The 24,354-nt window shown below is 32.2% G+C and overlaps 1 protein-coding gene across 4 annotated transcripts in view; it reads right to left on the bottom strand.

The window, feature by feature from the left end:
* The window catches only part of LOC105344266 (CD109 antigen), a 44,034-nt gene extending 21,571 nt beyond the window's left edge, over positions 1-22,463 (bottom strand). The window contains exons 1-19 of one of the 4 annotated variants that reach the window (XM_066087731.1): positions 22,305-22,463; positions 21,956-22,006; positions 21,627-21,787; positions 21,307-21,332; positions 20,121-20,274; positions 19,778-19,848; positions 17,774-17,899; positions 17,647-17,686; positions 17,342-17,426; positions 16,191-16,308; positions 8,915-9,133; positions 7,147-7,377; positions 6,196-6,294; positions 6,056-6,118; positions 5,357-5,548; positions 3,699-3,854; positions 3,375-3,539; positions 844-907; positions 295-451 (exon numbers count right to left, since the gene is read on the bottom strand). In XM_066087731.1, the coding sequence (XP_065943803.1) occupies positions 295-451; positions 844-907; positions 3,375-3,539; positions 3,699-3,854; positions 5,357-5,548; positions 6,056-6,118; positions 6,196-6,294; positions 7,147-7,377; positions 8,915-9,133; positions 16,191-16,308; positions 17,342-17,426; positions 17,647-17,686; positions 17,774-17,899; positions 19,778-19,848; positions 20,121-20,274; positions 21,307-21,332; positions 21,627-21,787; positions 21,956-22,005 (2,177 nt within the window). In that variant the 5' untranslated portion in view covers position 22,006; positions 22,305-22,463. Of the gene's footprint in view, positions 1-294; positions 452-843; positions 908-3,374; positions 3,542-3,698; positions 3,855-5,356; positions 5,549-6,055; positions 6,119-6,195; positions 6,295-7,146; positions 7,378-8,914; positions 9,134-16,190; positions 16,309-17,341; positions 17,427-17,646; positions 17,687-17,773; positions 17,900-19,777; positions 19,849-20,120; positions 20,275-21,306; positions 21,333-21,626; positions 21,788-21,955; positions 22,007-22,304 lie in introns of all 4 variants that reach the window. The other 3 variants (XM_066087733.1, XM_066087732.1, XM_066087734.1) reach the window with 3 other exon arrangements.
* Positions 22,464-24,354: the final 1,891 nt, after the last annotated feature.

The following is a 24,354-nucleotide window of genomic DNA, read 5'->3' as shown; positions in this document are numbered from 1 at the left end:
AAATCATGACGAATTATCATGATAAAATAAAACTTTGCGCAATTTAAAAAATTGATAGAATTATTATTTTGATAAAAAAGAACAATTTTCAAGCTGTTTATCAGCCTGCCAAATAAAGTAAACAAAAAGGTTTACGCAAAAACACAAGGTGGGATGCATTTATAGCATTAAAACCCCTCAGGCTGCACTTATGATTAAAAAAAAATCTGCATTCATTTTATTTTGTAATTTGAATGAATGAACTCAATAGTGCATGCATAGCAATTTCAAAAAGGGACAAATGCAAGAGTTTACCCTGTCGATGCATTTGTCCATAACCACGTTTCCGGAAATACATTCCGAATACGACCTGGTTCTTTTAAATTGTTGTTAATGCTTGATGTAGTTGTTGTAAATGATGTGACTGTTGTTCCAAAATGAGGTTGAAAACCTCCATCCGTCAATAAATAATCTTAATCAATCGATTAATATTTTCTGTGAGCCCACTTTTTCTCCAAAATGGAAACCTTTTTCAAATAGTATACATGTATCTCTTGAGTTTGATTAAACGCCATGGTATGTTATTGTTTCGTTGATTTTTTTTTTCAAATCATTTTAATATCTAAAACAACATTGCAAACTTCATTTTGGCGTGTCGTGGTATATTCGAAAGTCTAAAGTACTTAGTAATTGAGTAATCTGCACCGAGCAGTAAAGTTTGCTGGCCTTTTTAAGTTGTATTTTTGTGAAAAATACAAGAACGAGCGATGGACAAAATGTTACTTATAAAATTACTTGCAGTATATTGGGATAATAAACTGTGACAAAATCATGCATATGTTGCTTGTAAAATAGAATACTTACAAGGACGCATTGGTTCAACATGTTTAAACACCTGAGCATCCGTCAAGACTTTCACTCCTGCATTCTAAAATATGAAGTCAAAAGTAATTTATCATAATAATATTGTATAGGACTGAATTATTTATAACGTTGATTTAAAAGCAAAATTACATATTATCGCTATGTTTATTCTATATGTGTCTCTAATATTCAAGTACAAAAGCCTTAGGTAGGTTATACACGCTCGCTCTTAATGTGGAATGCTACATCGTCATACCATGTCTGACATCCGTTTGAAACGCCATTTTGTTCCGCATTGGTACATGTAACATTATCAGAATATCAGCTGTTTTGTATGGAAAACGTGAAATTTAAATAATTTACTGTTTCCCTGCTATTGGCATTACATTTTTGTCAACCTTCTGCAGCACAATACCACATACGTGACAAATGATAAAGGTAAGCAGATATAATATTTTTACTTAAGATAGATAGATAGATAGATAGATAGATAGAAACGGTAGTTCTATTTCATGAATTGATTGAACTGCCCAAATGTATAACATTTGCATTATAAGACTTTGAAAGCAAATCAAAAACCAAAGGACATGTTTGACATTAAGGTAATGTACATATGTATTTTATAATAAAATTTACAGGTACATGTAGCAATAGCAGTGGAAGATAAGCAAGCCAAATGAGAGAACGAAAGAATTATAAAAATGATCATGTTTAATTATCATTACCACACGTACATGTGTATCACAACGGACGACTAATGTTAGCATTTAAATGATGATAGATGTTGTTAATAATTGATATTGTAATAAGGGTCCTCCACAAACCTAGGAATAGTTCCTTTGTTCTAAATTACTTAAAGATATGGATTTTTAGCATTGTTCGACTTGAAAATGCCAAAAAAATTTCAAATATTAAAAAATAATTAACTGTTTTAGTTCTACTGCTGTGAATGAATTAAGGATGGCAGACCCAATTCACTTCTACAATAGTGATTTTTATGAAATTTTTATACGAGTTAGAGTTATTATCCGAGGTTAATTTTTTAACTTTTATAGTTTGCAAGGCATTTTTGAAATACAATACTTCAAAACTTGAGCACAGGGACGGTTTACTATATTTTTTTGATAAGACTATTGATGCGGATCGAAAGGTAAGTGGTTTGTTCACTGGCTTAAACTCTGTTAAATAATCTATGTAGATGATTACTAATATCGTGAGCTAATATAAAATTCATTACAGAACTTTGACATCTCCTAACAAAATTTAAGCAAGTTAAATTATGTTGAAAAGCGTATTTCAGCATGTTAAATAATTAAATATTTAAATAATTAAAGCATGGTCGCCCATTACATGCAATATGAAGTTGTGTATTGATGACGTTAACAGCGATATATTGCGTCATAAGCAATTTTTCATCGAGTTTAAGTGATTGGGACGTAATATTAAGAATTCGATGTTCGCAACAATCACCTTATTTAGGTGCACGATATATCTGCGCAAAGCGAATTAGGTCCGTCGTCCTTAGAAACCCCATCAGTATTCTAATTCGGGACCTGTGGCTTGGTAGACCGAAGCAACAACCATTGCGCCACAGAGATAGACAACATTTGCGATATAAACAATGTGCAAAAATCGCCATATTGTGACGTACTGTCATAAAAAGTAAAAAGCACGGAGTGTCGATGATCCTTTAAGAGATCAATATATAAAACCTTTTTAAATTTTTTCATGATTTTTATTCATTAAATAATTGGTACCAAGATATTTGAGATTATGTATAATAAAGAAATAAATAGAATCTTTCATCCAAAGATTCTTGCAATAATCCAGCACTTTTAATGTTTGAGTTTCTTTTCTTCATTTCATTCCCATTAACCAACGAATATTGTTTATAATTTCAGATTGTTGTGAGATTTTGTGAAGCAGTTATCCATATTTATGTGAATTCCAATAAAAAATAATTCATGATCATTTGTTTTTGGCATTTCAATGTCATGAGAATTTTAAATCAGAAATGTTTAAAAATTTGATAAATAAGCGATTGTCTGGAACATAGCAAATGCTCTTAAAACATTTCTGGAGAAAATTGATGAAAATATGAGGTCTTTTATTGTTGAAAACTGGGCCTACTAGAACCGTTTTAACACGAGCTTGGACTTTAATTAATTGTGTCAACAGCATTGTAACGTACATGTAGGCATGTCTATTTCATTGTTGGCCACTTAGCCATGGCTCTTTAAAATCAAAAAGATCTGTCTGGCTTTTGAACTAAGACTACGGAATCTATATGCATCTTTCACTCGAAAGGAGCGTCATCTGCAACCTGTTCTGATGCAAGAAAAAGATAGTTACGTCCTACCATAAGTTCAGGGTCTTGTTAAAATGGTTCTATTAGTACCAAATACATGCAACAAAAATCTCGTACACTTAATTGATGTAAAGATCTACTTTAACCTGTGATATTGATCACTTTTATAAGTTGGCTACCTAACTAAAGCAGTAATAATAAAGATATGATCAATGGCACTTACAGCGAAGATTTGAGAGGCATCAGATCCACCATAATAAGTAGGATATGGCCACCAAATCATACGCTTCTTTCTTCCTAATGGCATAATGCCTCCACCGCCCCCAAAGAAAATAGGTCCGTTGTCGTAGTGATGAATTGTATCATATGTTTTCAATTCATCGATTACCTAAAATGCATAAAATGAATTGTCTTATGTCTTCTTTAATGACAGATATTTGGTTAAGACTATTACAAAATAAATGACACAAGAGCTAACAATTAGTATCTGCACATTATGAAATGATATAAGCTGATATGCGTTATATTGATGATTTTATGAAATTACCTCTTCCTCTTCTTGGGTGATGTCATTTCCGGACTTTAGCAAAAGGACACTTTGGTCTACGGCCAACAGATAGACTGTGGACATAGGGTCAGCTGTCACACGGACATTGACGTTCTCCCCGGGCTGAGCCTTCGTTTTGTCAAAACTTAAAGCGACCTGTTTGCAATGTTGTAATGTATATACTATTATTTAGTAAAAATGTTTAAAGTAGCAATGTCACGATTTGAAAAAAAAATTATTTTTCTGTTTTTATCATCTACAATGCTTTTGGAATGCATTTCTAGTGATAAAATGAAATTTGAGAGTCCCTCCTAAATTTATATGCAAGATGCAGAGCTCAATATTATTTGTCATGTAAACAAGGCTCTGTCTTGTTTTTTTTACATTGGCTCAAAATGCTATTAAAAAATCTTTTTCAAGCTGATTTTTCCATCTTCTTATTCATTTTAAGCATAAGTAAACAGTTCCCAACGTTCAACACATTCTTTTGGGTCTAAAACTGGAATATTCACCCCAATATTCAAAATGTAAACAAAAGCTTTGTTTACATTGCAAAGAATTGTAAGCTCTTTAACTCGCTTATAACTCAACGAATGACGCTCAAATTCTGATTGCCGTATAAAAACGCCCTACTGAAGCATTGTTATCATTAAAATCGGAAAAATAATTTTCGACCAAAATCCTTTAAGGATGTTGTTTACTCAGGGTTTGAGTTTTCAAATCCGGATTGTTAAAAAGTTCAATTTTATGAGTAAAATTTGTTTTAAATACAAAATGTATTTATAAAATAAATTAGTATTGACATTACAATCGATAATTGTACTAAATTATGGAATTGGGCTCTGACAAAGTTTGACTTTTAGCAAAACAGAGGAAATTCGGTCAAAATTTTTCAAGTTTTGTTTTCCACTGAAATATTTTTGGTAGTACTATAATATTTAAAGGTAAGATTTTATATGAAAGTCAAGATAATTTTGCATATTTTCTGTTGGTTTTACCTTGCTTTTTCGTTTAAATAATTGTATGGCACGCACTACAAAAATATTGAAAAATGATAAAAGACACCATATCTTAAAATTTTGATCATTGACCTCATATAAATTTGATGCCAGCTGAGAAAGGTCAATATACTTAGTTTAATACTATAAATGTTTTAGCATTATCATCATTCAGTTTTTTGTTATATTGAATCAAAAATGGGTAGTAATTTGAAAACTGATAGAGGAAATTCGGACTAGAATATCTATAAAAAATGTGAATGAAAACTTAATGCTTTGTATCTATTTAATGTCACTGCCATTCATAAACTGTATTTCATTTGTTAAAGAGTTAAGCAATTCGTATTATTTTCACAATTAAGAAAATCTCAATCATAGTGTAAATTTTTTATGGATTTTTCTTAAATTTTCAAAAAATTACAAATAGGTGTTTGACTTACTTTTTTGAAAGTAAAGAATAACACTACCATGTAAGGTCAATAACACACAATAGTTGGTTTTTCATTATCATCAGTGGAATTTTGTTTCATTCTGAGTAAACGTCATCCTTAAGATACTCCATGCTGAAATTCTAGATTTTCTTAGCACTTTGCAAATATTCGATAAATACTTATTCCAATAATTTAACTTAAAAAAAGAAAAGAGTAGAATTTTATATACCCGGTTTTGGAAAACTCCTGCAACGTTAAAACTGATGCTGTCGGGAACAACTTCTCCGTCAGTTCTGACGTAGTATGTAACGATTCGGGCATTGGGTGCCATTTTGTCTGTCAGAGGTACACTGAAGGTGAAAGACTGTTGGTCGTTTCCATCCACAGATTCAGCGTGTACAATAGACCCCCGAGATAAAATCTTAATTTTTAGAAAATGCAAGTTAGTTAACATATCTTTTTAAAATATAAACACAAATATTAACATTTTCGAGTGTCTTAGTTTGTGATAACGCAACAAATCAAATGTGTAACGTGTAGTCCAATACATTTGATCAATGACTTGATGCGAGGCGCAAGGAGGGTTTGCAAAATAAAAAAAAATGAGAATATGGTATTGTTGTCCATAAATTAATATAATCGTTAAATTTTTGAAATTCATTTATTTAAATATTAGTAATAAGGAATCGTTCTTTAGGCTTTATTGGATATGATCTCGCCCCGACCAAAATTATCTCATCATGATATCTCAAATTCTGTCCTTCAGTTTTTATTCACACTAAACGTGACCAAGCAAATGTGAATAAGAAATTCAAATGTACTGATACATAATGTTTTGTATGATAATGTAGTTGGCGATGTTTCAATATCATCTATCTAAAGCTGGTTCATTTATCACTTCCGTTTTTCAAATGAGCTAATAAATTACCTGATATGTAAGTTGTTCCACACCCTCTGTTGACTGAACTTCAAAGTTTGCAACACTTCCTGCCTAAACACAAAAGAAATTAAACCTTTGAAAATCTTCTTTTAAACATCAGGTGTGTGATTGCTTTGAGTCAAACTTACACGTAAGGTGGTGGATCTCAAAAACAATTGGATATAGCTGTCACTAGGAGAATAACTTTTCCTAAGAGTCTTGTAGCTCGAAACAGATCCATATTCCGCCTAAAACGAAGTTAAATTTTCTTAAAATATAAGTATTTAAGCGTGTTTAAACAAAGAAAATATGTTCATACTAACAATCAAAATTCATAAACTATCATCCAAATATGGATTTTTAAAAGTGCTTTGAATTCTCATTGCTTTTGAGGCAAATTTTATTTGACTATATTAAAAAGCTGACTAGAAATCATGGTTGCCGTATTATTTCTGATCCTACCTCTACGGCTATATGGGAACAGTTAGAAGAGTTGCGGTCATTTATGTTTCAATTGTAGCATTCGGATACTGACTTTATTTTGTACGAAAATAATTAATAAGGAATAGAAAAATCTCACTCGATAAACATAGTGCATAACGAGTCCATAGTATTGTAGACATTACCACTATATCTTAAACAGTATACCAGGTATACTGGTATGCAATCATTAATCCAAGTAGGCGACAACTTGTGATCAATGTATTAGTCCAATAAAAACACTCAATTTCTGCACGATCCAGTCAAGAAGACAACGGAGCGTTTTGTAGCGAAAATTTTATGATTATGTGAAACTGGACTGCGGTTTCTTTTGTTAGGTGCTTCATTGTATTTCCCTCTCGGGTCACCGCGACTTTAACATGTTTTATACGAAGTGCGTGTAGAGAATTTAATACAAAATGTACCGTTATATCTGTTCGTCTAATGTAACGTGTTAAAGTGAAGAAAATCGACACACGTAACAAGACCAATCAAGAACTTAATTGGCGATCGTCGGGGGTAAAGAGAAAAATGCATATGAATGACTTCATGTCAGTTTAAAATTGGATAAATGAATTTTATTATTCTATCAGATAGATCAAGGAATAAGCTCAACTTACATGTAAACTGACACTTGTGGCGTTTTCTGGAATTTGAACCTGGACAGTAACAACGCCAGTATCAGGAAGGGTGAATGTCTGGTCATCCAGTTTATAGTTAGTGGTCTGTGGTCCCCAGTAGAACTGAGGTGTTGTGGAAGGGGTTGGAAGCTGGGCGGATATTGTGTTATGAAGGACTACAGACTGCTTTGTTCCAGTAATGGGACTACCGTCCTGGCGGGTGACTCTTATCTGTTTTTTTTATTGGAAATGCATCAATATTTATATCTTAGCAGATCATTTTATCAATATAATTGAAAAAGTAAAATTGTTGATTTAAAACCTACTAATTATTTTCTTTTTTCTTCACTACTTTTTATTTGATTTCTTTAAAAGAATAAGCAGAGAAAATAAAAAATGTCTGTTTAAAAAACACCACCAGAAAATACGTTTTCTCATAAGCAGAAACGTGGCGGTAAAATACTAAAAAGGCAAAGTTTTATAACTCGTGTTGCAATTATGTTCCCATTATACCAATAAATCATCGGGTATCAAGAGCTAATCATCACAACAAGAACAACGAAAGCTTAAAAATTTGGAACAAGCGAATCTTAATTTACACTCAATTCTTTAAATTTTAAATTGCTTTCATCGTGTACAGCTGAAAGCGGCATTTAAGAAACCGTTTCTAATGTGTGGCAATCTAACAATTGGTGGTATTTCGGTGGATAGTGTATAAAAAGCGAACAGATTGCTTAAGGTAATTGATGTGTAACCACCACATTTTGTATCTAATAAATGAATGGTCCGATAACCTTAATCATGGTATCATTTGAAGGTGTTATCAAATAAAAACACTCCATCAAAGGAATTTTCAAAATTTTGTATTATGGTCCAACTAATTACACCTTGAATTTTGCATTGAAGTCTATGGGCAAAGTATGTTTTATTAAGATATTGTAAAAAGTACCTTAAAATTCGTAAAACTCTCTTGGTTATTACATGCATAACATTTTTCTTTAAAATATGAAATGAAATAAATCATTTACCGCAGATATTTTGACGAAATTGAAATTTTCTATTTTCATCAAGAGGAGATATCTTAAAACATTTTAAGGTGCAAAAATAGTCGGCTTCTTATATGTTGTCAGTCATGTGAATTTGGTTCATTTCACTTTTTATTTTTATCTAGCAATACATATTTAACTAGTTTAAAAAGATTAAAAATTGTTCATTATTCCTTCTTTATAAATTGAACATTTTAAGACAAGATCCAAGGTACAACAAAAAGCAGCTTTTAAATTTACTCTGAACTTGTAATTTTGCAGTTATAGCTAACAATAATTACATATTTTGATATAAAGTTAAATGCAACTTTGGCTAGAATCAATTCCATATTGGTGATACAGATTATTTCAAATGAGAAATCTATATCCAATAAAAAATTGATTTCGTTGATTTATTCAATTATGCACAACGAATAATGATGTAGCTTGGTTGTATCATGAGGCTTTATTTAATTAAAAATGGTTAATATGTTTGTTACAATGCAAAGAAGTGTGTTTGTATTTGGATCACCCTTCTACTTATCCCTTTTGAGCATTTATAAAATAGTTTAATGGGTCCTTGTGATTATAAATTCAATTCGAACAAATGCAACCAACTTTAAGTTGTTACTGTTGTTCAATAAAACATTTAGAAACCATCTTTAGTACCAGAGAGAAATAGTCATATATGTACAAGATGTCTTACCACCACTAAATTGTTTTTGGAATGCGCCAGTACTCACATAGGCAGTGTAAGGAAGTCCGGGCTTGAATGTGTCAGGGTTTGAGTCGAGGAACTCCATTTTCTCAGCATGCTGATGGAACTGTATTTTACTGTTCCCACTTAGTGTTATTTTTGTCAGACTCCCTGTCACATTGGCTTCCACGATAATGTACCGTTCATCAAGGTACTTGTTGAGTGTACTGAGACCAGATAGAGTGAATTTGGCTTGACCGTTTGTCTAAAGAATGGAGAAATAACATGTATAGGAAATTTGGAAACAGGAATATGTATTTGTTACTTATACGAAACAAGAGATGTTTGTGTAACTCTTATGCCCCCCCCCCCTCCCTTGGAAACATCCACAAAGAAAATGATCGTAAACGGCAAATTTTTTGAATTTTTCTAAGTCCAAGGGGCATAACTCTGTCGGAAATTGCTCTATCATACCCACAATCAAATTTTACCTTGATATTATTTAGATAAACCTGCATATCAAATTTCATATCAATATGTGCACCCTCTGCGAAGAAAATGAGCGGAAACTGCAAATAACTCGAATTTTTCTAAGTCCAAGGGACATAACTCTGTCTAATATTGCTCAATCGTACCCAATATCGAACTTGACCTACATATTATCATTTGGTGAGAACCTAGTAAGTTGCAAGAACTTGTGTTCGAACCCTTTGCATATTATATATACAATAAAATATGTTCAAACCATTATCATGATAAACCTGTATCCCAAATTTCATTTCAATATGATACCTATGCGAAGAAAAAGAGCGGAAACTGCAAATAACTCAAATTTTTCTAAGTCCAAAGGGCATAACTCTGTAGAAAATTGCTCGATCGAACCCAATATCGAACTTGACCTAGATATTATCAAGTTAAACCTGTATATCAAATTTCATTTCAATATGTTTATCATATGCGAAAAAAATGTGCGGAAAATGCAAATAACTCGAATTTTTTCAAGTCTAAGGGCCATTACTCTGTCAAAAATTGCTCGATCGTACGCAATATTGAACTTTACCTAGATATTATCAAGATAAACCTGTATACCAAATTTCATTTCAATATGTTTTTCCTATGCAAAGAAAAGGAGCGGAAACTGCAAATAACTCGAATTTTTCCAAGTCCAAGGGCCATAACTCTGTCGAAAATTGCTCGATCGTACCCAATATCGAACTTGACCTAGGAATTATCATGATAAACCTGTATACCAAATTTCATTCAATATGTTTATCCTTTGCAAAGAAAACTAGATGCTGTCATTAGACAGTAATACCCGCACCATGTGTTTGCCCCTAAATAACACTGTTTTGTACCAGTTTAATTAAAAATGAAGGCTACATGCAAACTCCGGTAATACATTTAAAAATTATAATTTTCATAACTGAAGGATGAGATCCCTGCCCATAGGATAATACACATCGTGACATGAGCAGCACTTTATGTGCAATTTGGGGTAGAACTGTTTGCAGTGAATTTTCAGTTAATCAATAATCTTAACATTTTATGTCATATGAAGTATAATGGTCTATATAATTATTACAAACAAAATTAAAAATTAAATAATGCCCCCTCCCCGTGGCGGTTGCCGGTTTTAGATTTGCTTCTGTGTGCCTACATGAACATCATCATGTGCACAGATTTAGAGAAGGGGTGGGAGTGAGGGGTACAGACCCCCCCCCCCCCCCCTCCCCATGAAAATTCGTAAATTACCAAAAATACACCTTGGACCCCAATGCTCTTACAGACATGTAAACGCTCTAACCCATTGCGCTTCAATGTTAGGTAACATTATTTGGGGGGGTAAATATTTAATCAATATTCAACATACTTTATTGTTTATCTCAATAGGAAGTATACATGTACATCACAATATGCAGGTGTCCTGCACCACCTTAAAACTGTTATTTACCTAATAAAATAGTGCAAGTGGATTTGAAGAATAGCTCATAAAAATACATGCATGTTACAAATGACTGATCTTTGTCTGAAGTTACGTACACAACACAGGTTTGCATGTCTCATTAGCGGGTACTAGTTTTACCCAGCTCTTCGATTAGATGGGTTCACGTGTATACATACATGGGTGTTGCTAAAACGCGGAACGGAAAACGGAACGGAAGGAAAACGGAAAATCTTATCTAATGTTATTTACCTCATAGATTTGTTAAGTGTGCTAAAACGATACACTTTATGTACCTTTTTAATTTTTTGTGAAAGATTAGCAATATTAGATTATTTATTCAAGAATATTTATTTCCTCAAAATTAACAGTACATGCATTGACCACTATATTCTGTCCCAAAATATCCTCGATTCACTTTTTGCTGTATATTTATATATACCTCAGCGTTCAAGCGATTCTCTTTTAGAAGCATTAAAGATTCTCATTATTCTTTCTTTAAAACGTCCTCTCTAGCTTATCAGCTGGTATAAATACACGGCTAAAAATAAAGAAGTCTACGGGGTTTTGCATTTTAACAGACCCGGATGATAGTGTTGAAAAATTGTGCAAGGTCTTCTGAGTGACTTCCAAATGGAGAAAAGATGTCAACATTTTCCATTATAAATCGTCCAAATGTGCTGCATGAATATTTTGGGATCGACAGACTATAGTTCCAATATATAATCGGAAAATCAAACCAGGCAACGTCTAGAGCTCTCTATTCGGATCATATGTATATAGCTGCTGGAATAAACAACTGCATGCTTTGTAATGCAAACGTAAACAAAATTGCATTGCTAAAAATACTAGTTTCACAAATTACTAGTTTCACAAATTACCGGGTATTTTAATGTTTACTGTATTTTAATTTTTTAATGTCGTCAGTCCTACAGTTTTTTCTTCCATCTCAATGATACTGTATCGTCTGTATGATAAAAGATCGTCTAGAACACCGAAAATTCAATTTTGATGTAAGTATATACATGTACATCATATTTGAAAATAATATAAAAATACTCAAAACACGCATAAAACGCTTTCACTAACTGCGTACGTTACGCTAATATGCCAGCAATACCATATAACAGAAATAAGTAAAAAGTTATAGGCCTAGCTAATTTGCTCGTTTAATCATGTTAATGTTTCACAATTCGTATACATTTGATTTTTCCATTTTGTACTCAACTAAAGCCGAATGAATACAATGCTATAATTGATAGACATTCATATGAATATTAATAAGATAGCAACATGTTGATAATCATTCATTAGATATAAATAAAAGATACAAAGTAAATCGTTTCTGGCCAGTCTTCACTATACCCTTTTTAAGCGATAAACGTGATGATATTTTCCATTCCGTTCCGTTTTCCGTTCCGCGTTTTAGCAACACCCATACATACATGTCTGTTTTCCGTATGCAGAAAAGGATTACGGTTGTTAAGATCAGCTAAAGGAATTCATTATTGTGTTTTAATTGGATTATCATTATGATGTTGACCAATTTAGGTAAGCATAATACATGTAGTAGCAGTAGCACAATATAATAAGATGCCAGCATGGGATTCCTGCCAGCATACATACACATGTATATAAGTTCTACTTTCACTTTCTAAATGTAATCTCCCTTTGACAGCATACTGTATCATCATCTTTTAATATTTAAATAAGTTTATCATCGTTACCTATCCTATCGCATTTGTAAAGTTTCTGTCATTTTAGTTGCAAAAGTTATTTTTTTCATTTGTCAGACTGCATGCACTGTTGAGTTGACCCCATATTGACCCTGTATAAACAATTTCTTATTAAATTTGTGTATTGCATATGTAAGTAAGTGTAGACACTTATATTCTTTATATGAGTAATAATAGGAAGGAAGGAGTATTTCTTTCTTAATGTATTATAATGCATCAAATACAATGTAGGTCATGACCTTATGGGACTGTTCTGACCCCACGAAACAGGAAAATACAAAATATCTTCTAAAGTCATTATGATGCATCAACTGGTGTAAAGTACATTAATGACCCCCAGGTGTTGTGATATGATACACTGTATATTTTGTTAACTTAATTCTGAGATCTGAGATCCTCATCCCTAAACCGTTTAATTTATTTTTGCTCTTTGTGTCATTGCGCGTAAAATTGTATTGTAAGATTATGTCCCCTTGGAGACACCGTGACATTTTAGAACTAGAAATAATAATGTATTTTATCTTATTCATATGTTATACAGTAGTGTTTGATCCATGTGGGTAATTCCTAGCCTAATGATGTCACTGCTTTGTTTAGGAGACTTTACAATTGCCCCAAATAGGTGAATACACATGGCAGTGATGCATATAACATTTTGTTTATAAATCTTAAAAATTGAATTAAGCAATTTCCAAAATGTTAATGTGAATCACGAGAGAAAAAGCAATCAAGAAATGATTTAAAATTTGCTACTGTACACATGTAAGAATGTATTAAGAAGACTGAATCTTTATAAGCAGGTTAGATTGGGGGGGGGGTGAATGTGGAGTATAAACATTTATAATTTGAATCATTTATTGTTATTGATTAATTTTAACTTGTCAATGAATACTACTTATTGATCCCAAGGTAGAAATATGACCTCTGATCGTATATCAATAGATCATTTGTCAATTATGCAAGGTGTAATGTAATTTTTTTTAAGAATAACATTTTTTACCAGTTTATAAAAGTTTTTAGACACCCAAATTATATTTTGATTTTAATAGATTATTCGACAAGGAAGGGGGGGGGGGGAGAGAACAGTTTATATTTGAGTTTGTTTGGGAGTGGGGGTTCCAAGTCTTATATTTGTATATTTGACAATTTTTTAATGTAATTTAAAATAAGACTAAGCCATACTACAGTCATGAACATGAATAGTATAGAACAAAACACAAACTAATACATTGTACATGTATATATACATAGGAAGTATTACAAAACAGATGATTGATCTATATCTGGGTTCTTAAATTGAATCATATATCATGTACATATTATATTATTGTTTCTTTGTTCAAGGCATTTAAGATGGTATGTAGGTCATGATCCCAAGTGCTCTTCCTGAAATTATCAAATATTGAGATCCCCACCTTAATCCAAAGATATTATTCCTCCTTAGGTCATGCAGGCGCATCAGATCATTATGGCATGTAAGTCATGACCCTAAGGGGTCATCCTGACCCCCTTAGAATCAGAAATTGTCAATTATCTTTAAATTATTGATGTTTGATGATCTTATCTCTATTTAATCTTTATTAATTATTAAGTCTCCTGAATGAAGTTTGGAGACTTATTGTTTTTGTACGGTTCTTAATACATGTATATATTCTTCATCTTCTTTTTCTTCTTTCCCACTCTGAACTTGTTTCTCAGAGATGGCTGAACATAATTGTACAAAACTCTAGGATATGATAGGCCTGCAAATCTAGTTGTGCACCCTGGTTTGATTTTTCTCATTTTGGGTTAGACAACCACTTTTCGGGGGAGGGGGGGGGGGGGGGTGTCAAAAGGGTGTGGGGTCTAACATTGAACCTTGTAGGAAGAATCATTATAGACTCTATTGTAAATGGTAACTTGAAAACGGACAAAGATAATAATATAGGGTTTTCATAATCATATATTGGCTGTTACTGGCAATATATAGGGTTTATTAGATCTGACCCCTGGGGTCATCCCCACCCCCCAGGAATTTGAAATTACCATATATCTCAGAAACTTATAATCATGACCCCTAAACCATATATATTCATGTTTCTGATGTCAAGGGGCATCAAATGTTATGTAGGTCATGGGCCCTGTGGGTGGTCCTGACGCCCTCAAACAGCAAGTCCCTTAATATCTTCAAAACAGTTGAGATCCCCACCCTTAAACCATATATATTCTTGTTCCTTGTGTCAAGGGGCATCAAACGGTATGTAGGTCATGGGCCCCGGGGGTGGTCATGACCCCCCTTGAACAGGAAGTGCATGAATATCTCGAAAACGGTTGAGATCCCCACCCCTTAACCATATATATTCTTGATCCTTAAAGGGCATCAAAAGGTATGTACCGGTAGGTAATGGGCCTCAGGGTTAAATTTAATTTTTCAAAACCGTAATGCACATCTATGGAACAGTTCCTTTCATATCCCAAGATATGATGTGTCTATCCATTAAATCATAAAAGGAGTTCTAGGATCTATGTTTTTTTTAAGTGATAAACGTCAATATTCTGCTACATTTTGACTCCCTGGATGAAATTTAAATTTTGAAAACCTTACTGAACATCTATAGAACAGTCCCTATCATATCCCAAGATATGATTGTCTATCCATTAAATCATAAGAGGAGCTCTTGGATCAATGTTTGTTTTTTTAGTGATAAACGTCAATTTTCTGCTACTATTTGACTCCCAGGATGAAATTTAAATTTTTAAAACCTTATTGCACATCTATAGAAAAGCCCCAATTATATCTCAATAGATGACGTAGCTACTCCAAAAGTTGTAAGAGGAGTTCTGGGAACCATATTTTTTTGGCCAAAAAACGTCATTTTTTGTTGCCCACTGATCCCCTTAATTAAAAAAAAATTCTGGAACCTGATCATGCCTCAATATGACACCCCCAATCATATTCTAGAAGATCATTTGGCTACTGCTTAAAAAAAATGACGTTTTTTAAACCAGTTTTTTTTGTTAAAAAACGTCATTTTTTAGCCATTAAATGACCCCCAGGACAAAATTGAAAATTCCGAAACCTTATTGCGCATCTATAGGATACCCTAAAACATATTCCAAAAGATGATTTGTCTACTTTTGAAAATGTAGGAGGAGTTCGAGGAAGAAGGTTTTTTGTGAAAAAACGTCATTTTTTACCAATTATTTGACCCCCAGGACTAACAGAAAATTTTTGAAACCTTTTTACAAAACAACATGATACCCCAAATCAAACTCCAAAAGTTCAGTTTGCTGGTTAATAAGATGTAAGAGCAGTTTGAGAAAGTAAAACGTGACAGACGGACGGACGGACGGATGGACGGACGGACGGACAGACGGACGGAACAGGGTAACAACAATATACCCGAACTTTCTTTAGAAAGTGCGGGTATAATGAACGGAAACTGTTGGTGGACCGACAGACCGACCGACATATAGCAGCAAAGCAATATGCCCTCCCTTCTTCGAAGGGGGGGGGGGGGCATAATTAATACAATATTATACACTTTTTATTATTATCATCAATTAATAGATTTATTGCATAGAGTATATTAAAAAGAAGAAAAATAAAGATTTTTTTCTTAAAAAGGAGCATATGTTTGCAATCATAAGTTTCTGTAGAGTACCAGAGTCAGTGTTTGCTCAATCATTGGTTCGTCTCCGTGGTAGTTCCAGGGTCGGTACCAGTATTCGTTCTTAGCACGCAGCTTGACTGAGCCTTCCACTGGTTTACCATAGGTATATCTGGTGTCAAATGATTTTATTTTTGTATACCTCTCTATTTGAACTCATTGATGAGTTCTTTTATGAATAAAACGTTTCATCAGTCCCATTGCTCCTCTGAGTTGCCCTTCTATTTATTTCCTTATTTAAAACTCAGAACTCTTCCTGGGACCCCTTTTTGTCATAGTCCAAAATTGATGTTTAAAGAAAATATTCAATTGACACTATGTAAAGAAGTTTTCCTGTAAATATCAGCTTTTCCAGTGCAGAGGTCTTTAAAGGGGCATGGTCACAATTTTGGTCAAATTTTATTTTTATGTTTTTATTATTTACAATGCTTCAGAAATGCATTTCTAATGATCAAATTAAATTTGAGAGTCATTCAAAGAGTTATAAGCAAGATACAGGGCTCACGATTCTTTGTCATGTAAACAAGGCTCGTGCTCTGTTTTTGTTTACATAGCTTCAATATACATACCAGTAAAAAATCTTTTTCCAGCTTATTTGTCTTTTTATTTATTTTAAGCATAGATAAACAGTTCCTAATGTTTAACACATTCGTTTTAAGTTTAAATCTGAAATTTTTACTTCAACGTTCAAAATGTAAACAAGTACTTTGATTATATAGCTCTGTAACTCGCTTATAACTCAACAAATAATACTAAAATTTCGGTTGCCTATTTAAAATGCCTTTCTAAAGCATTGTAAATATTAAAATCGGATAAATAATCCTTGACCAAAATCGTGACCCCTTTAAGGAAAAATTATTTTGACAATCGACCATTTTTGGGTTTGTTAAAAAAAATCACAGTTTTAAGGACGGTATTGCTTTACATGTATAATAATCAACAATGAAATTTAAAGAAAGGATATTTTGTGAAAAGTCAGTGAAACTTATAATGTAGAATGATATTAAAAAAAGTATAAGTTAATACCGATGACAGACAATTCGCAAAGTTTTTATTAGAAAAGTTCAATTGACCTTCAACTCAAGTGCTATGAGGCCAGAAGAAACAACCAACAAAAGAAACAAAGCAAACCACAAACTACATACTTAGCTTTTACAGTCCCCATTAGGCTGTCATCGGAAGAGAGAGCAAATGCCGGAAGATCAACTGTCACTTCAAACTTTGGTAAAACTGAACAAAATTATCGCGAGTTTAATTGATTCTTTAACATTTTCTTTTAAAACGTAAAACCTGTTTAAAGTATATTTACTATTTACTTTTAACATTTCGTCGTTTAAGTCTCTGTCATGTTTCACTTTCTTACCATGTATCATGAAATCATTGTAAAAAAGAGAATGATCAATTCTTAATTTTTTTCTCCGAGTTTGAAATTGTCAAAGAATATGCTTACCATAGTGTGCAATAGTAAACGTCTTTTCTGAAGATGTACCCTGAAGTAAAAAAAACCATAAGAATGTCTTTTTATACCAAATAAACAATCTTTTGTAAGAATGATTTTAGATTAAATGACGACCTACGTGCGCTGTGACTTTTATTTTCCAATCTCCCAGAACAGGTTGGGTATCCACCTCTAAATAGTTGGTGATCACACCTGTGGAGTCCCTGGCTCCCAAAATCTGTTTGATTTTATTAGTGTTGGGGTCCTGTTGCATGTCATAAAAATTGAATATATAACTTTTATATATTTCAAAAATGAAGCAGTCACTTACATACTCGTATATAAGAAGGTAATTTAAGTATCGGAAACATTCGGTGAATTCGTTGAATTAAATTAAAACTAACCAATTTACAACATTTATGATCGAGGGTATCGTTATTTTATTAAAGATGCACTTCAATAATTTTTTTTTTGCGTTTAAATGTAACACTCTTTACATTTGCATGCAATTCTTTTCATATCAGCGTAGTAATTACTGCATTTTAACACTGATTTATTTTATACTTAGAATGTATCCTGCTAATTTTCAATTGCAAATGTATTATGTAAAATGTTTAAGGTGGTAAATAATAGATATCCGAAATTTTCCTATAATATGTTTATTTGGTTACTAGGCACAGAAGAAGTGATGAGGAAAAAACGTCAGACAAATCTTATCGACATTGTTTCAAATGCAAAATCCTAAAAGAAGCTTAAGATGATTAAATCAACGCTTCGTGATCTTAATATGCATGTAAAAAGGTACGTTTTCAAATCTCTTCTATATTTGTTATGGCATTTATGAAAATGACCTATTTGTTACAAACGCACTTAACGCATTCAGTACACTATACATGTACTTGAGATTAAGAATAGATGTGACATATTGGACAGTAATGGGAATGTCATGATTAAAGCAATGCTTGCTTTTATAAATTCTCTAGTATTTTTAAGTTCTTCGATTAAGCGTTCTAGGGATAACAACTTTCTTAAAAAAAATTAAAGGAGAATTTTAAATTTTTTAAAAAACTTTTTTTGGTTCTTTGTTGGTCCAGTTTTAGGATACTGGTAACGCACAAACCAATGACTTACCTATTATCGATTTTCCCATCTTCCCATGTTCATATATCGTTTGAAAAGATGAACTTTAGAAAATTAAAAATTAAACTTAAAAGCAAAAATAGAATTAAACGTTGGGCCAACACAATAATATCGAGTTTCCCTGTCGTTTCATTGCCACGCAAGGGCAGGGAAATGTAAATATTGCAGCGTGGCATACTAGTATATCATGAGCCAGCGACCTCTCGGTGAAACCTGATGTTTTCAAGACATCTCCTATTTATTTATGAAGATGCACTTTCTATGTATGCATATTTCTTACTACCGACATTGAATAGCTTTAAAGTCAGTGTGTCAACCCCACTGTAACTACGTAAAAAATCTCTGATGTAAATATTGGCATTTCCAGTTCAATTGTTCTGATAGGAGAAATTTTTCTGCACATTTAGGCACAAATTTGGAGTATATCTACCTAAAGGTAGTTTCTGACAAGTTTGGATAAACTTGTTTCCCTAAATCTAGTGAGGATGTGAAATGCTTGCACTGACATTTACAGTTTTACGGACGGTATGCGGGCGACAAGGCCTGGATGGTTAGACCTTTTGTTCGAGTGAACTTGAAAAGAATCATAAATTCAAATATGTCACAATGATTAAAATGTATCCACGACAGCTTCAACTTTCGATGAGTTCTAACAATGCAAAGTTAAAAGTTACAGTCGAAGACGTCACCATTATTAACGTCTATTCTCTAGATATGACATTGACCTTTACTGAGATAACAGAATGACGACTAACTGATCATGTGTTTAAGTTTTTGATTATATTCATGAGGGAAACATTTATAATAATATTCTTGTTCTCATTTTTTTTTTCAGAAAGGGCTAGTAATATATTATTATGTAATAGTTTGACCCTAAAAAATAAAACACTTGTTTAACCGTTTCTTGGTTTGATTAAGACGATTTGGGTAAAACCATGTCAAATCTCGTTTATTCTTTCTTGATGAATCTTATACTATTTAAAAAACAATCAGATTCACTCACATAAATTTCAATATCCATAGCTCCTGTGTAGATACTCATGTTGGGATATATAACAAATGCCCGGAAGTTGACTTAAAGAAAAACTATAATGATACAATTACATCAAGTATACACATTTTTAATAATATGTAAAGGTTTCTGTCTCGTTTGGTTAACATTGCATTTTAACATAAAACATAAAAATCAAGTAGATTTTCATTGATAATATTACTAATGATCCATTAAATAATTTAATGTTCATAGCAATAAAAACTTCATGTGGAAAAATACGTAAATATTGTTATGTATTTAATAAGATTTCCTATTCCTTTATTAGATTGCAAACTTGTTTAACTTCACCCACCAGTTTGACCTGGTTTGTACATGGCCTTGTCCGTCTGAATGAAGAATGAAACACTCTTGGACTGATAGTACAGATCCGTCTCATTGCTAAACTTCAATCCATGAGTCCCATGAACGGCAAGTGAGTAAGATCCCGGTCCCAAACTGTCTGGTACCTTATCAAAACCCATCACGAAATTCTTTTTTAAACGAATAATAAAAGACAACTAGATTCGATCTCGTTGCGAGCAACGAGTGGGTCTTCCGTTCGATTCTTGAATAGATTAGATCATACTTATCAATTCAAAGATAAAAACGTAGATCTAAGCGAAAAATAGTAACAAAAAAATTGCGGCACTCGAGGCTTGAACCCGGGTCGCCTGGGCCACGTCCACGACTCTATCGACTGAGCTACTCGGACTCTCGCTTCAGAACTTTGACGCTTAATTTCTCGAGAACGCCTTGATCGATTTTAAAACAAATTACATATCTGAGTCAGTGAGAGGGTCACTATAAGGTGTAAAAATTTCAAAGAAAACTATTAAAAAATAAAAAAGTCGAAAAAATCGATTTTTGATTTTTTTTTTCCAATAACAACAGGAAGTGACGGTGGACATTTTGGTGAGTGTGTTGCACCAGAAAAACGGTAGATCTATCATCTCAGAAAATTTCAGCCCTATATATTTTCTCGTTTTTGAGAAACGTCGCAGACAAAATTGACTTTTTAAAATCGTAAACGGACGATAACTTTCGACTGGAAGTGAATTTTCAGAAATAAATAGAAAACAATAAACTTCAGATAAAAACAGGTTAATCTTGAAAATTTTATTGAAATCGATCGAGCCATCTCTGAGAAATCGTCTGCACAAAATCGGTAAGAAAAAAAAATTATAATAATAACAATAAGAAAAGTGAAAAAGAAACAATAGAATAATAGAAGGGTCTTCCGCTGAAGACGGAAGACCCTAATAATCATCTGCTTTGTATTTTACTCTATATACTTTCAAATAAAAACCTTTTATAAGAAAAACTAGTGTAATTGAATATATATATATATAATGAATTGGTTTTAATTCACTTATGCAATAATTGGTGTAAGTATGACTAGACTTAGAAAAAAAATTCTCACCAAAATTGCGATTAATCGCAATAATAGCACCCTGCAAATATTACATAAAACAAGAAATATCATTACCCCTTTATTTTACCTGGATTGTTAGAATGCCTGGAACATCTACAATCAAAAATGTAAATTCTCTTAAGAGAAGCATGTCATTTAAGTTATGAAGACTTGGTTTTGAATAATCTAACTGAAGGTCAATTTAATTTTACGCGATATGTTCGCTTTGAGTAAATTCGTGATATACTTTTTTTTTCTGTCATTTGTAGTAGAGTAGATGATAATCAATTAATCTTCGCAATTCATCCGTGTATATAGTTCTCAAGTATAATAAATGGTCCTTGAGTAAATTAGAAAAAAACGCAAGGGGATTGATATTAAAAATTATTGTATATTCAAAACACCAACTTTGAGAGAAAATTCCGTGTGCTGTGGCAATTTGATTTTTCGTGCTTCTCTCAACCAGGTCGGTTTTGACGTTAACGTTGCCATGGGACTGTAGAATATTGATGCTGATATTGAGGGGTACCCCGGGTCGAACGTCTGAGGGTGTGACTATTAGGTAGGTGCTGAATGCAAGAAGTGAATCTGAATAATCTTGTTTAATTTTCATATCACATATGGCTCCCTTCATAAAGATGTTTTTTAATCTCGGCAATTAAACAGGATAATTATTTTTGAAAAAAGAGATTACTACTGTTTTGTTTTATTTATTTCAATTATTAATCATTACTTACTCTTCAGCAATAGCAGATGCAAAGAAGACGAGGACAACAATAGTCCACATTCTAAAGATATAATAAACTGATAAGATCAATTGTCAATACAGTTTACAATTTGAATTTTAGCATGAAATCCTGACTAAACTGATAAATAAAACTGCGTGCATGACAACTAAGGTTTTGTAATATGTTTAAAATTGTTAGAAATCATATTACAGTTCAGAATAAGATCGATACGGAGATCACTTAAGCAACAGATGTCATCGTTACCGAAAGAAATCATAATGATAAGAAGGATATGTTTTATTGTAAATAATTCTATTCAGACACATTAAATATGTTATCATTAGCCTATCTATCTTACCTGTATATAGTATTTCCCAGTTCTGTCGAGTTTATCAAAAATACCTTTGTTAAGTAGTATTTCCAAATTGCATTCCCTAGTTGTTGATTTCAATTTTGTATAAAGATCCGCATAAGGCAAAGACTGCAGTAAATCTCACAGGCTTATCACCAAACGTACTTAATTATGTAGTACAGTTTCCGTTTGAAATTTGCCGGCTGTTGGATTTTTCTAGATATGAATGGCGTAACTTATCGCATATGTCTAATGGTTGAAAACGAATACAGAGCAAAATAGACAACTTGAATTAAAAAAAAAAATAAGGAGAATATACAATAAAATTGTAAGGTCTCTTTAGAATTTATGTAATTTTGTTGGAATTATAATTTATACTTAAATATTTTTTATACATGTAACGTGAATGATATAATTCTCAAGATACATTTGCCTATGAAAAATTAAAAAACTATTCTAAAATTACATATTTTTTCTTTTCAAGTTATTGTTTTCACATTTTTGGCGATGACTGAGAACGAATGTATATATAGTCTCATCGGTTAAAACTTTGAGTCATATGTTTAATGAATTTTTAATTAAAATTACTTTTCATCATTTATGGAGACAAAACTGATATTTAAACTGGTAACTTAATATAATCAACTTATTACAGGTCACTGGTCATAAAACATGTCACAGGGTGACAGTCACGTTTTTATTCAATAGCAGTATAGTAGTAAATTGTATTGATAGTACTTAGTTATAAGTAATTAAGAAATACTTAATGTAAGAAGTATTCCAATGAAATGTCAGGAGACATTTTGTTAAAGCAAGGGAGAATGTCACAGGGTGACTATCACATGTTTTTATTTAATAGTTGTATAGAAGTAACATTTCATTCGTTCATTTATTCATCATTTTCTTTAATGCGTGTATTGATTTGTAATCACGTTAAGTGTGGTGTTTTGGTTTCACGTGATTTTTTTAATACTAAACTGATATTGCTTTCGGTACTGAAAATAATAGACTGACTGCCTTAAAAATTTGACAAATGTTAACATGTTGGCTTTGCGCAGATTACGATTTTTTCTCATGGGGGGGGGGGATTTTTGTTTATTTAATAAGTTTTACTTTTCTTTTGCATAGGATCCCTCTTGATCCCCACATGTTGTACAAAATCAATCAATTTTGATCAATTGTAAGGTGAGAATTCTTTCACAATAATCGTGACATCTGTTTGAGGTATGTGTTAAGTATACACACGTCAATGTAGCTCTCGTGAATTCATGGCCAGGTTAATAACAACAGGTGTGAAAAAAACCTTGTCTTCCAACAACTATTGTACAATAAAAAAGGTATCAAATATCTGAGGATGATCAATATCTATCTATCTAAATATAAAATAAAATATCTATCTAAATATAAAATATTAAAAGATAAAGATACTAACAAATATGATAAATCTTTCCAAAACTGGTTCCAAGCAATGCATAATTAACAAAAACTCGTTTTGTAACTCTTAAACATTTTATACTGTATTAGTTTATACTACCGTATATACATTAGATATATCAGTTTGTACTCAAAAAACAAAATAATGAAAGTCTGTAAATTCGTGGCCAAAGTTTCATGTATCATTTCATTGAAAATTGTTGGAGCACCTGTCTAAAAATTACCATACTAAACGTGACTTTTTAGATAGAGGGCTTAATACTACCAAAAATTTTAGGCAATGAAATTATGTTTTGTTGTTCTTTGTTTAAATATTAATTCTCACTGTCAGACTTCAGTGAAAAATACAATTTTCAGAACTGTATTACAATTTCAAAGATTTAAAATTTAAATGTGTATTTTACATCTAAACAGATATGGATACTTGCTCCATCAAATCCGCTCATCTCAAAATCACATTATTTTAGTTCACAGGGGCCAAGCATGTTTTAACATCAATCTTAATGTAACCATTAATAAAGAAAGGGGTCGAACTGTGACCTAGAAAAAAAAATACAAGCTCGCTTCAAAAGCTTAAAAACTCAAATAATTTTTATAACTTTTGCAATATGCATGTGGCTCT

Source organism: Magallana gigas, chromosome 6, assembly GCF_963853765.1.
Source record: "Magallana gigas chromosome 6, xbMagGiga1.1, whole genome shotgun sequence".
Taxonomy (NCBI): Eukaryota; Metazoa; Mollusca; class Bivalvia; order Ostreida; family Ostreidae; genus Magallana; species Magallana gigas.
The sequence above is the reverse complement of the archived record's forward strand: the minus strand, read 5'-3'. Positions and strand labels throughout refer to the sequence as shown.